Consider the following 13,586-nt stretch of genomic DNA (forward strand, 5'->3'; position numbering starts at 1 on the left):
GTCAATGGGCTCTGGACATGAACTGATCTGTAAGCTCTATATGCAATATATACTTTTCTGACACAAAACAATGCAAAACATGGTGGTGCATTCCTTCGTAAAGTAATGAAACGTCGTCGATCCTTTCAGGGCATTACGTCTTCATCGACTCTTCAGGACATCAAATTTACCACAAAGCACGGCTTGTCAGCTATGGCTTACCTGCCTCAGACACGTGCAAGGTAAAGGGAGCTTGTGGGTTTTATTGGGAGACCTATTCTACTGGGTATTGAACCTATCTGAAAACTGTAAGCAGTTAAAAAAACTGCGCGATTATTGCATTAACGTTATACGGCATCTGTATCTGGTTCGTGCATCGTCGTAAGTTAGAGCTCGCAGACTCGTCGTCCGATCGATTTTCGCCTAATGTGAGGGGGGTATAATGAACCTTTGAGTTCCAAGAAAATAGCAAGCAAAAGCAGAAGAGAAAGTTTTAATGCAGCATTTCTGCTTCTATAATAACAGGATGTGAGAACAAAATGAAGAAGAGATGGTGAAACAAGAAGTGTTCTAAAATGGCACCATTGTCTACCTACCCTCCCTATCTGGAAGTATTTGACATCCACAAATAGCCCCTTGTCCTCTTTAGTGCAGGTGTCGTAAGGTTTACAGCCTGATACACAACCTGGAACAACAACAACAACAACAAACTCTCAATACAATAAAACAAAAACTGTAGCATAAATTTATACTTGTATACCCAAGGGTAAGGGTGTATGGGGACCAGTAATAAAAACAGTTTTTTTTTTCCTTTTGAACCTGTCTGTTTAAATGGGACCATATAGAGAAAGAATAACAGTATCTGACTTTGGACAATAATAGGAAATGAATACATTATATCAGTAGGCGTAAACACGTTTTGGGGCTTACCAAGAAAATAACAAGAACGAAGTCTAAGAGTTTATAATACTTTACACCACAAGTGAGAAGTTCAGAAGCAGTTAGCATTTTTACATGAAGATACAGGATTTTAGAATGTCAGGGAGAGTCGGATACCCTAACAAACAGATTCCTTTATACTTTATAGGGAAATTGACCACTGTAGTATGAGTATCGCCCATTCACAAGTTTTCACAGTCAATTAGGTCCAGGTTCAAGTCTGGACCTGATCCTTGGGACCAGTGAACTGAACCCGTAACTGGATTTTGAGTACCCACCTCTACCCAGGGGTGTACAGCTTAGAATGGTGGACTCAAAATAAGCAAAACTGTACAATACTGCTTAGAGCTGTGTACCTAAATAAATAACAGGCATAGGTACACGGGTTTAGGTACAGGTCTAGACCTGCACCTGTATCTAAACAAGTTTGGTCAATTACCTGTAAGTTATAAATGTAGCAAATTGTCTTTTTTAGAGAGAAATTGTCACCTTTGTGTGAGGATTTGGATATTTGAACCCCAAAACAAAGTTTTCATAATTTTCAACTGCAAGATAATCACAATTGTCATCTTTGATTTGGAATTCACTTAATGATATTATAATCTTTAGTCTCAAAAAGCGATGTTCAATAGTGATTTAGTTTCTTAAGGTACAGGTACAGGTACACAGATGTTTTGGTCCGGACCTGGGTACGGTACACGTATGGGTGTTTAGGTACACAGCCCAAAATACCACGTGGAGTTACACCATGGGGACACTGTTCCATGTACCTTCAGTTGAGTCAGCACAGTCCTGTTTACAGCAGGTCCCCCCCAGTCGGAGTTTGACAGCAGCTGCCAGCGTGTCCTCAACAAGCTTCCTCTCACCGATGTACTGTCTGGTGTTGAACTGGGGCGCGGCGCCCTACAGGGGGAGGGGGAAATAGAGGTAAACATTCTACCGGCACAATGGCCTAGTGGGTAGAGTGTAATCGCCTTTCATTCGGTAGGCTGTGAGTTTGATCCCTGGCAGAGTCATATCAAACACTGAATGTGTGTGTGTGTGTGTGTGTGTGTGTGTCCATGTGTGTATGCGTGTGTGCACAGATGTGTGAGTGTGTGTGTATTTGTGTGTGCATGTATCAGTGACTGTATCAATGTCTGTGTGTGTATCACATGTGTGTGTGTGTGTGTTTGTGTGCATGCATGTACATGTTTATGTAACATGGTAAAGATATTAAAGGATAAAACTGATTACTCTTGAAAGATTTTCAACTAAAGATAAAGGTCATTAACAGCACATTGTGATGGTTACAATCATTTGAACTTCAGGTAGTTCCCAGCATGTGTTGGCCCTGTACCAGTTAGTCCCAAAGTCAATATTTCAACATGTTTGTATACCTTGATGGCGTCGATAGCGCTGGTCCTGATGACGGGATGGTAGAACCTATCGTACGTCGCGTGAAGCAGCGGCATGTCGTCCTTACGCAGGAAGTATTGGAACCTACACGTCACCTGGATCTAATCACGGGGACGGGGCAGAGAAATAACAACCGTTAGAACAAGACTAATGTCTAGAACTCCTTCATTCAAGTTAAGGGAATGTCGCTAAAACAAGATTTATTAATTACTATACTTAATTCTCAATGTCACCAATGACAAAAACACAGTATCTACAGTGAAACCTGCCTTAGGGGTCACCTGAGTATAGGGGCCACCTGGCCATTGCGGTCAGTTTTTGTCGGTCCCTTGAATTTTCCCCATTGACCTAAGCATTAAGAAATAGTCTATAGCGGTCACCTGTCGAATGCGGTCGCGGCCAGACGATTTTCGGTCCGGCCGCTATGCCAACACTGCCGATAGCGGTCACCTGGCCGGCCGCGTTACGCCACGCTAAACCCACGCGGGGTTCACTTTTTTTTTTTCAATTTCTGCAATATATCAGCAAAATGTAGGCTCAACTTGGAAGATTTACGAAGGAAACATTGAATAAAGAAACAGTATACAAAATTATGTGATTTTATGCGAAGTTTTTCCACCCAAGTTGTTGGCGTTTTTTCTCGCCCCAGACTCTTTGCACTGTACCCTTCTCTACATCGTCATTTCTGTGCAGACTGGAAGACTATATGGACAGATTTTACAAGTAGACCATCCGTTCATGTATCTGATGTTATATGTTCTTGAAATCCATGTACGCTGGTCTAATTTTCGTATTCCGCGGGCCAAAAATATCGGCATCTTATTTGCGTGATTTTCCAAGATGGCGTCGCTGCAGCAAATGAACAAGTTCAATTGGGGTCAGTGGACGAGTCCATTTTTACCAAGGTAAAATTTCGCAAAAAGAATTCTGATGTATAGCATAAAATACGGTAATTATGGTATAGAAATGATTAAAATCAATTAAATCACCATTATTTATGCGAGAACTAGACTTAGTTGGATTTTTGTCAAAGAAATAAGCCTACGTAGAGAAAGTTTTATTTCGTCGTGACCATCTCGGCATAATGGCACATGCAGACAAGTCAAGCCAAGCCTTCGTGAACAAATGAAAGTTTTTGTGGTGTTTTGATGCTTAGAAATGATTATGAACTTGTCATCAGTAGTGATTGAACGTCAAATTTTTGCCGGCAACTAGCGGCATTTACAAGATTTGTCTATTCGATTGGCAAAGTTGCCGGAGACTCGCGCTGTGACCCAAGCTCTCAGAAAAAGTGAGATCGAGGAACAAAGGAAAATGGCGGCGCTGACTTCGTGTTCAGACAATTCCAACTGGATAAAAGACAAGAGAACCAAGCAAATGTCTGTCAGTTTTGACTCAGACGTACGATGTCGAAGGCTTCGACTCCCGAGGGACACGCATTGACGTTGGTAATTCGGCAGATTCCGAGAACGGCAAGACTCAGATTAGTGTCGGACTCAGATTAGAGTTAATGTCTAATAACGTACATGTAACGTTATGTCTTCTCTCTAAATCGTTAATGTCATGATTGGCATACATTTTACTATACAGAAATAAGGGAACAGCTACAGTGCTGTAGCAGTCGTAGTAATTCAAATGTATTTCATTAAACTGTTTGTTTTAAACTCATATTTAGTTTAAATGTATAACCTTAATAATATTGTCAATAAATACTCAGTGGAAGCTGAGTGCCTTGTCACTTATTGCTTGTGGTGAAATGTACCTTTTTGGCTATACTGCCTATAGGGGCCACCTGCCCATAGGGGCCAAATTTGGCCAGTCCCTTGAGTGACCCCTATAGACAGGTTTCACTGTACTTGATACTGTAAGTCTCTTTATTTCCGGGGTGTTTTTAGATTCGCGGTATTCGCGGAGACCTTCGTGCCGCGAATCTACTTCTCCGCGGATGTGTTTGGTGCAAATGTGCCCCCCTCCCCAAATTCACGGCCGACCTCGAGATACTAGTAAGATAAAAGAAAGGAGTGATGCAAAAACAACACATATGCGGTCATGTATAAAACGATATCAAAATTTTATTCAAAGTATACATATGTACACAAGTAATACCTGGCTTCAATAATTTAGTTACTTCTTACCAAGAACAGTAAAGGAAAACAAAATCGGCCGCATACCGCGTGCCGAAAAAAAATAATTTACGAGGCCTGTGACGCGCAGCATTCTCGTAACATCGGATCACTTTGAAGTTCTATTCCAGCGCCAATGTCTTCTTCCATAACTTCGGTTTACACTCCATCATATTCTTACTGAAATATACTTTAATAGTAGCTGCCGATGACCACTGTTTGATTCACAGAATTCGAAAATGCAAAGCTGCAAAGTTGTCTGAAACCTCGATCGCCATAATCCTTTGTTCTTGACGAGCTTGGCTTGGAATCAAGACGCCGAGAAAAAGACAAAAAAATCATGCCTACAGTTTCTATAAAATGTTCACCCTGTGCTCCAGTTATCAACCAACCTGTATTTGACCTTTTTATTCCTGAATCGATGTTTGCACTTCCATAGAAAGTCTCTTTTAAACAACCGAAATCCGACGCTTCTACAAGCTTGTTGTGACTAGCTTGGGATTTCCCAAGCAGCATGGGCGAACACTTTTTTAAAAGAAAATACAGACACCTTTACTTGTCAAATGAATAAAGTATAAAATCACACACTCCTTAGATATATGTCATTTATAGTCATACAACATATGTGATAAATAGTTGTGCATTTTTATATGGTTAAATTAGAGCACAATTTCACTGCTGGAAGCATTTTCACCCATACTATAATCGACTGTCCCGATGACCCTACATGACCTCCAAGGCGCCATCTTGCCAATCTGTGCCGCCGTCAGAACTAAGCACAAACTTGCCAATTTCTCCTTGATTTCTCGCTAATTAACATTGTCTCAACATTTTCGAGATTTTCCTGACCATGCAAAAGTGAAATACTACCGAAAATGATTAATATTGCCTTACGGACTGTCGGTAAATTCGCCGAAAAAAAATTGTTCAACCCACGTGTTATTACGCGTAAACTTGCGCTAGCGCTAAGTACTCGGTCGCGAACTCTTTTTCCCACACATCGTCCACCGCGAATCTGAAGACAGCGCGGATTGGTCATTTGACCGAAACCGCGGATTTTAGGCGCCGCGGATCTAAAGAGACTTACAGTATTAACTGACAACAATTTGATTTTTACCATATGGTTGAGAAATTTCAAACACTGGAAACTTTTAATTAGTACTTTGACAAGTTGTTTCATCCAACACTTTCAATTTTTGTTTTTATACAAGATGTTATTTCACAGCTAGAAACATTTTGTACCTTACAAATACTTCTCAATATTCTTTTTTTCTTTAGGAACACATACCTTATTTTCTAAAATGAAGTTGTATTAATGAGTTAATCTTAATGATCAAAGCACCAAAAATTCAGCTATCATATTTAAGGGTCATGATATTAATTAGACTCACCTCCAGCTTATCAAAGGAGAAAATGGCAATGTTCGTGAGCTCCTCAAAGTGGGCGTCGGCCTGAAACACCTTAAACTCGTAGTCTGGTCCCACAAAGTGTCTCCCGCTGCTGTACACCTTCTCAAGACTCACTGTTCCTGTCGACTTCCTCTTTAAGAAACCATACTGCAGGGGGAAGACGTTACAGTCAGGTGTGTTAATGAAGGTTAGACATACAGGTAATGATATACTCAAGCAACTGGACTTCAAACAAATGACTAAAAACACACAGCAGAGTAATTGGGCATACCGAATAGTATAGTATATTCTTTTTTTTTTGCATCTTCGTATTTGACTTGGAATTTGGAGTTTGACACTCTACGACATTAGCATCTATTTTCCGATATATATATATATTTTTTTTTTTCAATTTATGGCATACATGTACTCATTTTTTTGCAGCTGCTTTTTATGATGTACAGAATGGACAAAAACTATTTTTTAACAGAGGAACATTGATGAGCATGCGCGGATGTCATGTTATCAAATCAAATTGGTCCACTGGCACAAATAACTACAAGGGTTGCAAACGTTACCTGATAGTACTGTAGATCGGAGAAGCTGAGTGGGACCAGAATCACGACCAACAGGGCGATGATTCCAACCGGAATCCCGATGATGTACGCCCACTTACTAGCGTCTCCCATGATGCTTCAGGCTCTCTGTAAGGCACAGACTGCTGGGAAGAGATAAAAAATACCACACATATAGTAAAGAAATTTACATAACAATACACACCATTTGCTAAATTCAGAAGACCTGCCTACATGTTTCGAAGGAGGTTAGCCTGTACATCCTTTTTCCATAGGACGTTACGTTAGCAGGCTACTGTATATGCATTTGAAGTTCGCAGTGGATTTAAGTTCGCGGTAACACCATAGACTGCAGTCTAATACCATAATAGAAAAATGTTCGCGGTGGTTTTAAGTTCGCGGTGAAGTGGTCACCGCAGAAACCGCGAACATTAATCCACAGCGAACATTTCTGCATTTACGATTTTTAGATTCCACATACTTTATCTAGGGAAAGCTGTCTATTGGTTATTCTTGTGCATGTAAGACGTGTATGCACGTGACCAAATTTTTCGAAATTGCTTTCCTTGATTTTAGCGTAATGCCTAGTGGGTTCTTCTGAATTTGTCGTAATTCATGTTAACAGTATGACAACCCCCCGGGCCCATGCAGACCCTCAGATAGAGTTACTGTAAGTAGTTGTTTTCCTAAATTCAGAGCAACAACAACACTATTCTTACTTGCATGAGGAACATAGGTTTGTCGGCTCTCCTAAACTCGAGTTCTGTTCCTAAAACAAGGACCTTAACTGTAGTACCCACCGTGGGTACGACACCACATGGTTTCAATGCCGCTTTCAAAACACAAAAGTCAAGCCATATTTTTTGTAACGTAATACTAATAGTACTCGTGTAGGCTGCACGATATCAAAACAATGAGTCTTTTGATACACGTACGGACTAAATTTTCCCCAAAGAATATGTCAAGAGCTAAAACAAGCTACCATCCTAACGAATCTCGCCTTTAAACTTACCAGAAAGTCCAGTCAAAGCGATGCTAGGAGGTGTTCATAGTTCAGAGCCACACCTCTTGTCTTGGTCTTTTCCGTCTTCCCTAAAAAATTACGAACGCAACGAAACGGAACGCATTTATAAATAAATTGACCACCTAAAATGAGCTTTATGTAATAAAAACCTACGAGACTCAACACTACAGTAGATAATTGTTTAAAACAAATGTATTTTCATTTTGTTTCAAGTCATCAAAGATATGATTGTTTTCATAACGTGAATTTATAGGTGAATAAAGCTCTGGTACGTTTGTATGCGGTTTGACATGCCCCACCCCAGGCTGGTCACCATGGCAACTGCTGACGCACCTATCAATGCTATCTCAAAGGGGCACTTTTCTCAAGTCCCACTTTGATCGAAAAATAGATTTTAACTTCTTCTTTGATGCAAAACCTTTGGTCTCTTTCTATATCGACCTGGTGTTATAATAACAATGATAATAGTATAATTCTATTTACCTACATGAATCACTCGATCTCCATCTCTATGTGCAGTTCCCACGATAATTAAGTGTAACGGCCATGACCTTTGACATATGAGATAATTAGGTAATGACCGTCTAGACCATATGAGGAGGAGCTTACATTAGCATATTAGGTAATCCCTGATTGGCTGGATGCCGACAGCATCCAACCAGCTTACCTGTGATGGGCGGAGTTATGCAACCTATTGTCATGCTAGTTAACCTTAGAGATTGTATGAAGAGATTTAGTCAGTCGGTGCCCCAAGGACTCAGGTGAGGTTGTTTTAGTAGGGCTTCGTCCCTCTGTTGGATTGTGTACTAGTTAGTTAGTTAGACCAACTCTCTCTGTAAATATACTTAGATCTCTGTGTCATTATCCTAGACCTGTATCCTGTAACTTGCTGTAGTCCTAAGTGAAACACATTGTATTATATGTTACTTGAGTTTAGCATAGGTTGAATAAACACGGCTCACAAATAGTAATCGACTGGTTTGGCTGAGTTCCTGATAAGTTAATATAGGACTTAGATACCAAACAACCCTATCGTTTCAATGGTTCCTACACCGGGTTTGTGAATAACCGTGTTTTACAATCTTATGTTAGCCTCTGTAACGTAGTAAACTTTCCAAACTTTGAATTTATAGTTCCTGTTTGTGCTTTGCTCGCCCGTGTTACGCGCTTCGGATTTTTCTCCGGCCCATTTCAAACACTTAGCTAGTTAGTCCTTACCGGCAGTTTTCTGCATTTAGCGCTGTTGTTCCTTCTTCTATGCGTTAGAAATTTGCTGTCCTACCTATTTTGAACCTGCTAAATTCTTGATTTTGGGTAGGACAGACGCATATTTTGCATTGTAAATTTCATTGTTCCTGGGTAGCGTGGATTGCCAATTTGGGTCCAAAATTTTGTTCTTGATTCCCACCGACTGCTTTGCTTTAGTCGTGCGTAGTTTCTTCCCGGCATATTCAAATCTTAGCGTAGGCTTAGTGTGCAAAACCTTTGCTTTGTGTACATTTGGTTTTGAAATTTTTGGCTTGGCCGGACAAACTCTGCTAATTAATTGCTCATAGTGACCATTTGGCACCGTCTACACTAAATTTGCATAGACGCCATTGTCATTCACGCATATTGTTATCACCCCAGCGCGCACTGCCATGCCATGTCTTTTGTTCTTATTCCTGTCTTTTGTTCTCATCTGCTGTGAAATGCCCTATCTTTTGTGATTCTGCCCTGGCCAGGTGACAATTGCCCAACCTGTGAAATAGCTGCTTTTGTCTATTTGGTGAGAATTTTGAAAGATTTGCCAACTGTTGTTTTTTGCAGTGGTCCCTAATTTGCATCCAAATTTGTCAGGTCTGATCCTATTGTTCCTCTCCAAAATCTGTTGGTTTAGGCACATCTGAATTTTGGCGACGCCTCAGGGGCGAGCCTAATGTTTATAGTGTGCGACCGTTTGACAGGAATTCTAGGAATTCCGCAGGCATGCGAGGAATTTTTCTACGGGTATTTTTTTCTACGGGTATTTTCTACGGGTATTCCCTAGGGAATTTGTTTTTGTGTGTGACTTTAGTCTGCTTTGGGTATGGCGTATAATAAGATGACGTGACCGATGTTATAAACCAGGATTTCATGTTTTAATACTCGTTTCACCATCAAGTATACAGCACATTACATTTTTTAACAAAATGCCCGATATTATGTATCGTTAGGGTAGAATTGTGGGTCAGTTATATTTTTTGCTTGACCATTCGGCGTAATGATGTCGTGTATGTATGAGGATTGTTTTGTTTCGTTTGAAGGTTTTTATTTCATATCTTTCTGTTATTTCATTTTGTTTGGTTGTGTGACGCTTGAATCCCTTTTTTTCTTATTGCTGTGATGTTCATTTGGTTACCAAACCATTGCGACAAAGGGGTGTACTTGTCAGTCGATTCTTCCTGTAAACTATGACTAGCACAGCTAGAATAAAGGAAAGACGCAGAGACAAGGTTTTCCGTACACTTGGCACGGGACACTGTTAAAGTGTTTTGACGTTACTACATAATGCTGACCCCGCTAACTTCGGTCACAGGTTGGATACAGAATAATTGTAATGAACATTTCTATGGCCGTTCTCTCCTTAACTACATCCATCTCCGGTTTGATTCGGTCCGTCGTCGCTGAGGTTAACCTTATGTGCGGTTCTTTGATTTACATGCACACTCAACTACTACTGCAATTTATACCCGGTACACTAAATGCATAGTAATGGTATAAATCACCTCAAAACCAGTCCGTGAATTCTCTAACTAGTTTTAGGTTCACTATGGTTGTAGCAGCGCAATCGATTGGCTATTCTAGATCTGCTACTGGTCTGGCACTCTCCTCTCGTTGTCTTCCTCATGTCGACGGTGCTGTTCTGGGTGATGTGTGGCTCCCCTCCTTCCCGACTTTATAAGGCACACGGACGTCTATTCCGGCTCCTTCAGTGATGCAGCTCGTCTCACCGACTTGCAGTGGAAGGACTCGACTGATTTTCCCTGTCGTGGTAGGAGTCCCTGTGCAAGTTGTGGCGGAACACCTCGACGTTGTCACTCGTGTCCTGTATGTATCATTAGTCTGTTGGGATCGAGAGAAAATACAGAGATCACATCGCCCGTTTCAAATACTTAACGGATACACTGATACTGAAAATAGCGGTCGCTCTTAGGAGAACAAACACACACTCATCTCAACTTGATCACCTTGGCTGATTGATATATTCCAACAAGTCTGCACTGATTACACCCCTATGTATGTGCTTTCATCAGGCGCACTCACTCACATCACACTGACCGGTTAAGTCCTGCCATCAGCAAGGCAGTCGATGGAGCCCTGGAGACCACGGCGGTTTGATCTGACTTCTACCCTGTACATGGACAAAACATTGAAACTTTCAACTGTTTCTGACAATGGGATACAAAATAAATGAAATATTTACAAAGAAGCTGTGGTATCCATCTAATCAAGTTACAAATATTCCAGTCTGCACAATCTGCCCAAATATTAAGTCTCCAGAACCTATAAGATCGTTTTCACTTGACGTCACAGTTGCGTTCGAACGTTCGATCGGCCATGTTGGATGATAAGCTGCTCGATCTCCACACGGCTGTGTGTGCACGTGGTGGACCCGTACGAGGAAAGAAGGTTTTTATTCAGAAACGGGCTGGATGTTTGCCGTGCTAAATGCGAGTTCCATGAACACGGGACACGGACTTCTCGCCGTTTCTATCTAACAACGCTAATTACATGCACTATTAGCTCTTCTAGCGGCCCGCCAACATGGGAGCCGGCGCGTAGTTTGTGCCATAATACTCTTTCAACGGGCTGAATGTTGGTTTCCTGAGGCACGAGGTATGTCAATGACGTACAGGCCATGTCGCACAAAAATGTCAGCGAGCTGTAAATGAGTATATTCCATGGATAATCAAGACACTTTTTTTTAGAAATTGTCCGCGATTTTTAGGAGTCGGTCTATGCTCGCCTTTCACCAAAAAACTGCTCCCAAATCAGTGAAGTTCCGATGGTGATGGTCATTAAAACTGGACTGTCTCGTTCACACACTTGTGCGCACATCAAGTCAGCACGTGTTCAATTCAGTATTGACATTTTGGTTTGGGTAAAGTTTACGAGTAACGAAGTTCTTTTTCTTGACCCACAATTGTAGATGGTCGAAGATAATATTACTTTAGTCGCAAACTTTACCTAAGACAAAACATGTCAATACGGAACTTACATGTGTGAATAGGCACAATACATCCCTCATACGCATCTCAATCGTTTTGTGTTAGTTTTAGGTGGCAGGCATTCTCTCAGTACGGCCCAGTACGCGTACTTAAACTGACAAAAAACGATTCAGATGCGTATGATCGGTGTCTATTGTGCATACGACTTCGTGTGATCATATGAAAGAAAATGTCAATACGCGTACGGACCTCGTGCGGACTTTATATACACGCTCACTCGTGTGGCTGCATCCTAAACGGACAGTCACACGAGCGAGCGTGTATATTCTCTTGGCCGAGCTCCTGTAACCTCATGCTGTCACTAGATACAGTTTGGCACCTGACTGAAAGACATGTGCCAAGCATTCTGAATTTGAATTTGCAGCAGTAACGTCAGCAGCACTGATTATGCTTAATATTGTTATGATTATGCTTAGTGTTGACAAAATACGGAAAAAAGACGGGCGCACGCGAACCTAACGACCCGCTGGGCCGCACTATCTGCTTGTCTCACGGAGTCAGGGTCGTGGAAGCGCCAAATCTTGCCCCTTGTGAGGCACGCTGGATAACAGGGCAGGTATAAAGTTTGGTGGGGGATCGGTAGCTAGTCCTCCGCCTTTATGAAAAGAGTCGATATAACTTATAACTGTTAGTCACCCAGGTTAGCGGCCAACGGATGCCCGGGTATTCAACCACCGGCACCATGTTGAATGCCGTTTTTTAAGCATATGGTTCAAGAACCTATTATTGCAACTTTGTCCCGATATCTAGCCTTGGCTACGTCACTTAATGATTCGCATTTCGGAGAAAAAACAGCACACTTGAACCCGCCGCAAGCAACTTTGACAGCGCCGTTCTGTGTTCTATTCATCCAGGTTATCATCCAACATGGAGCCCACGCGTGACGGAACGGTTTTCGAACGTTCTGTGAAAACGAGACACTTTCTCCGACTTTGGGCAACAAATCACTCATAAACAAATAAACCAAAATAAATCAAAAATCAATATGAACTAAAAATACGATATTACAACGGACATACAGAAGCAACATACAAGTAGACACTGACAAATATGACAGAAGATTTATCCTTCTCAGACGAAAGAAAGCCCATGGCAACCAAGTTCCCATAATCTATATATAACGTTATTAATATAAAAAAGTTTCGTCAGGGGCTAGCCCAATAGTATAGTGTCTTGCTAAAAGGAAAAGAAAAAGGAATAAAACGCTGAAAAAGAGTGATGGATGTCACTCGAAACGTCCGGAAGTAAATATCCGTTTTTTATCCAGTTGTAGAGATTGAATTGTATTTGAATAGTTTAACATGGAGGTTTCTAACTGAGGCCTCCTTGTTGTCATGCTGTATGATCCTTTGAATAGATAGGGCTATTTCCATCACACAGGTTCCGTCCGCAAATAAGTAAACAACACAATCAATCACAGATGTCAGCATCGACCGGACTCACACATTCTTCAATTTCTTGGGTGTATTTCATGTATATGGAAACTTAAAACGTGGGTATATCACCATCATAGTACAGGACGGCTACAATAAAAAATTAGACTGTACTTACGAAGCCATGACCTCTTCGAGCCGCGTTTCGTCTCCAACTGATAAGTTCGGCGGTTGTCTTTTCTGATATACATGTACATCCATATCCCTCCGCTGGGTCAGCTGTATACCAACCAATAAATCACAGAAAACAATGATCGTAATCCTGACACACTCGGTTCCAGTGCGGTAGGTGAAGCTTTCGTAGACTTGTAATGTTGATAGTTAGATACGAACATCTAAAAGCTTCGCGTGTTTGTACTACTTTTGACGGCGCTTGTGTCTGCATTGGTTACCCCCAGATAACCCCGCGAGGGGCAGAGTAGGGGGAGGCTTGTGTACCTCTGATCTGAGGATGTTATTAGATCTGGGCCAGTTCTA

At 41.4% G+C, this 13,586-nt stretch overlaps 1 protein-coding gene and 1 long non-coding RNA gene across 3 annotated transcripts in view; both read right to left on the reverse strand.

Moving 5' to 3' along the window:
- LOC118424444 overlaps positions 1-7,533 on the reverse strand; it is a 10,378-nt gene extending 2,845 nt beyond the window's left edge. The window contains exons 1-6 of one of the 2 annotated variants that reach the window (XM_035833011.1): positions 7,415-7,533; positions 6,406-6,548; positions 5,831-5,995; positions 2,298-2,417; positions 1,689-1,821; positions 576-664 (exon numbers count right to left, since the gene is read on the reverse strand). In XM_035833011.1, coding sequence (XP_035688904.1) covers positions 576-664; positions 1,689-1,821; positions 2,298-2,417; positions 5,831-5,995; positions 6,406-6,516 — 618 coding nt within the window. In that variant the 5' untranslated portion in view covers positions 6,517-6,548; positions 7,415-7,533. The remainder of the gene's footprint in view (positions 1-575; positions 665-1,688; positions 1,822-2,297; positions 2,418-5,830; positions 5,996-6,405; positions 6,549-7,414) is intronic. The other variant, XM_035833012.1, reaches the window with a different exon arrangement.
- Positions 7,534-9,896: 2,363 nt separating this feature from the next.
- Positions 9,897-13,370, reverse strand: LOC118423985. Its single transcript, XR_004832158.1, has 3 exons — positions 13,228-13,370; positions 10,727-10,799; positions 9,897-10,510 (listed from the first exon to the last, which is right to left on the reverse strand). It is a non-coding gene; the product is annotated as an uncharacterized LOC118423985 (long non-coding RNA).
- Between the last annotated feature and the right edge of the window lie 216 nt (positions 13,371-13,586).

This window comes from Branchiostoma floridae, chromosome 10, assembly GCF_000003815.2.
Source record: "Branchiostoma floridae strain S238N-H82 chromosome 10, Bfl_VNyyK, whole genome shotgun sequence".
Classification (NCBI taxonomy): domain Eukaryota; kingdom Metazoa; phylum Chordata; class Leptocardii; order Amphioxiformes; family Branchiostomatidae; genus Branchiostoma; species Branchiostoma floridae.